The sequence below is a fragment of the Monoraphidium neglectum genome (genome assembly GCF_000611645.1).
Source record: "Monoraphidium neglectum strain SAG 48.87 unplaced genomic scaffold scaffold00039, whole genome shotgun sequence".
Classification (NCBI taxonomy): domain Eukaryota; kingdom Viridiplantae; phylum Chlorophyta; class Chlorophyceae; order Sphaeropleales; family Selenastraceae; genus Monoraphidium; species Monoraphidium neglectum.
In genome coordinates, this window is record NW_014013589.1 from 1 (window position 1) to 1,364 (window position 1,364).

Here is a 1,364-nt window from a genome sequence, read left to right on the forward strand (position 1 = left end):
GACCAGGGGCGCAGTTGAGAGGGGTGGGGTGGGGTGGCGTGCGGTGGGATGCGGTTGAGTGGGTTGAGATGGGGTGGTTGAGGTGGGGTGTTGCGGGTCATGGGGTTGAGTGGCGCGTGGGTTGTGTAGACACCTAGCGTGCAGGAGGGTGCGGTTTGGCCTCAAGGTGGTTTTGGGGCTTTCTACTGGAGGGGGCTGCAGCAGCGGGGAACAGCTACACCCTGCTGACGGGGTTGCCCATTCTGCAGTTGTCGTTCGCGCCACCACAACTCCCCTGCCCCCTCCCATCTCCTCACCCCATCACACACACGCACCCACACCCACACACACACACACACCCAGGTCGGCCCAGTTCTGATCCACGTGATCACAGAGAAGGGCCGCGGCTACCTCCCCGCTGAGACCGCCGCCGACAAGATGCACGGCGTGGTCAAGTTTGACCCCCGCACTGGCAAGCAGTTCAAGGCCGGCCCCAGCAAGGCCGGCTCCTACACCAACTACTTTGCCGACAGCCTCACTGCCGAGGCGCAGCGCGACAGCCGCATCGTCGCAGTGCATGCAGCCATGGCTGGCGGGACAGGTGGGTGGGCTGGCAGGCGGGGGGCCGGCAGACGGGCAAATGGCAGTTGCGCAGGCCGGCGGACGAGGAGGGGGCAGGCGCGTGGGTCGCAGATGGTGGCCGCGTCTTCCTCGGGTCTCTGCTGGCGATAGCAGCAACCCTGCAGCCGCCGACGTGCGCACGCGGCTCGCCGGTGCTGTGAGGGAAAAGTGCGGCGGATGCCTCTGGCGCAGGCGGTCAAGGTCGCGCCTGGCCGCAGCCGCGTCGCCGGCCTCGCGCGCCCCCTCTCTGTCTTCACGCCTTGGCCTGGCCCAAGTGTCACCCCGCCTCGCCCGCTGCGCCGACCCGCCTCCCTCTGTCAGGCCTGTACCGCTTTGAGAAGCACTTCCCGGAGCGCACCTACGACGTGGGCATTGCGGAGCAGCACGCCGTCACCTTTGCGGCCGGCCTGGCGTGCGAGGGCCTCGTGCCGTTCTGCACCATCTACAGCACCTTCCTGCAGCGCGGGTACGACCAGGTCGTGCACGACGTGTCGCTGCAGAAGCTGCCAGGTGGGCGGGGCTGCGGGGCAAAGGAGTGGGTTCGACCACGATGTTTTGGGGGTTTTCGACAAGCGGGGCAGGGTGCGGAGAAACATGGCAGATTTTCCTGGCAGGGGAGCTGGTTTGGCGGGCTACGTGGCAGCTGCTGGCACTTGTACTGCGGCGGGTGTCAACAGCAGCGAGTTGCGAATCGTGCGCCAGCTGGCGCGGCAGCGGGAGGCCGGCGTAGCAGAGGCAGGCTTTTCCAGCGCATCAGGCAGCTA

At 67.2% G+C, this 1,364-nt stretch overlaps 1 protein-coding gene across 1 annotated transcript in view; it reads left to right on the forward strand.

Annotated features, from left to right (window-relative positions):
• Window positions 1-417: 417 nt before the first annotated feature.
• The window catches only part of MNEG_0475 (1-deoxy-D-xylulose-5-phosphate synthase), a gene marked incomplete at both ends in the record, with an annotated part of 2,274 nt that continues 1,327 nt past the window's right edge, over window positions 418-1,364 (forward strand). Inside the window, 2 exons of the mRNA XM_014051030.1 lie at window positions 418-580; window positions 922-1,110. Of these exons, the coding sequence (XP_013906484.1) occupies window positions 418-580; window positions 922-1,110 (352 nt within the window). The remainder of the gene's footprint in view (window positions 581-921; window positions 1,111-1,364) is intronic.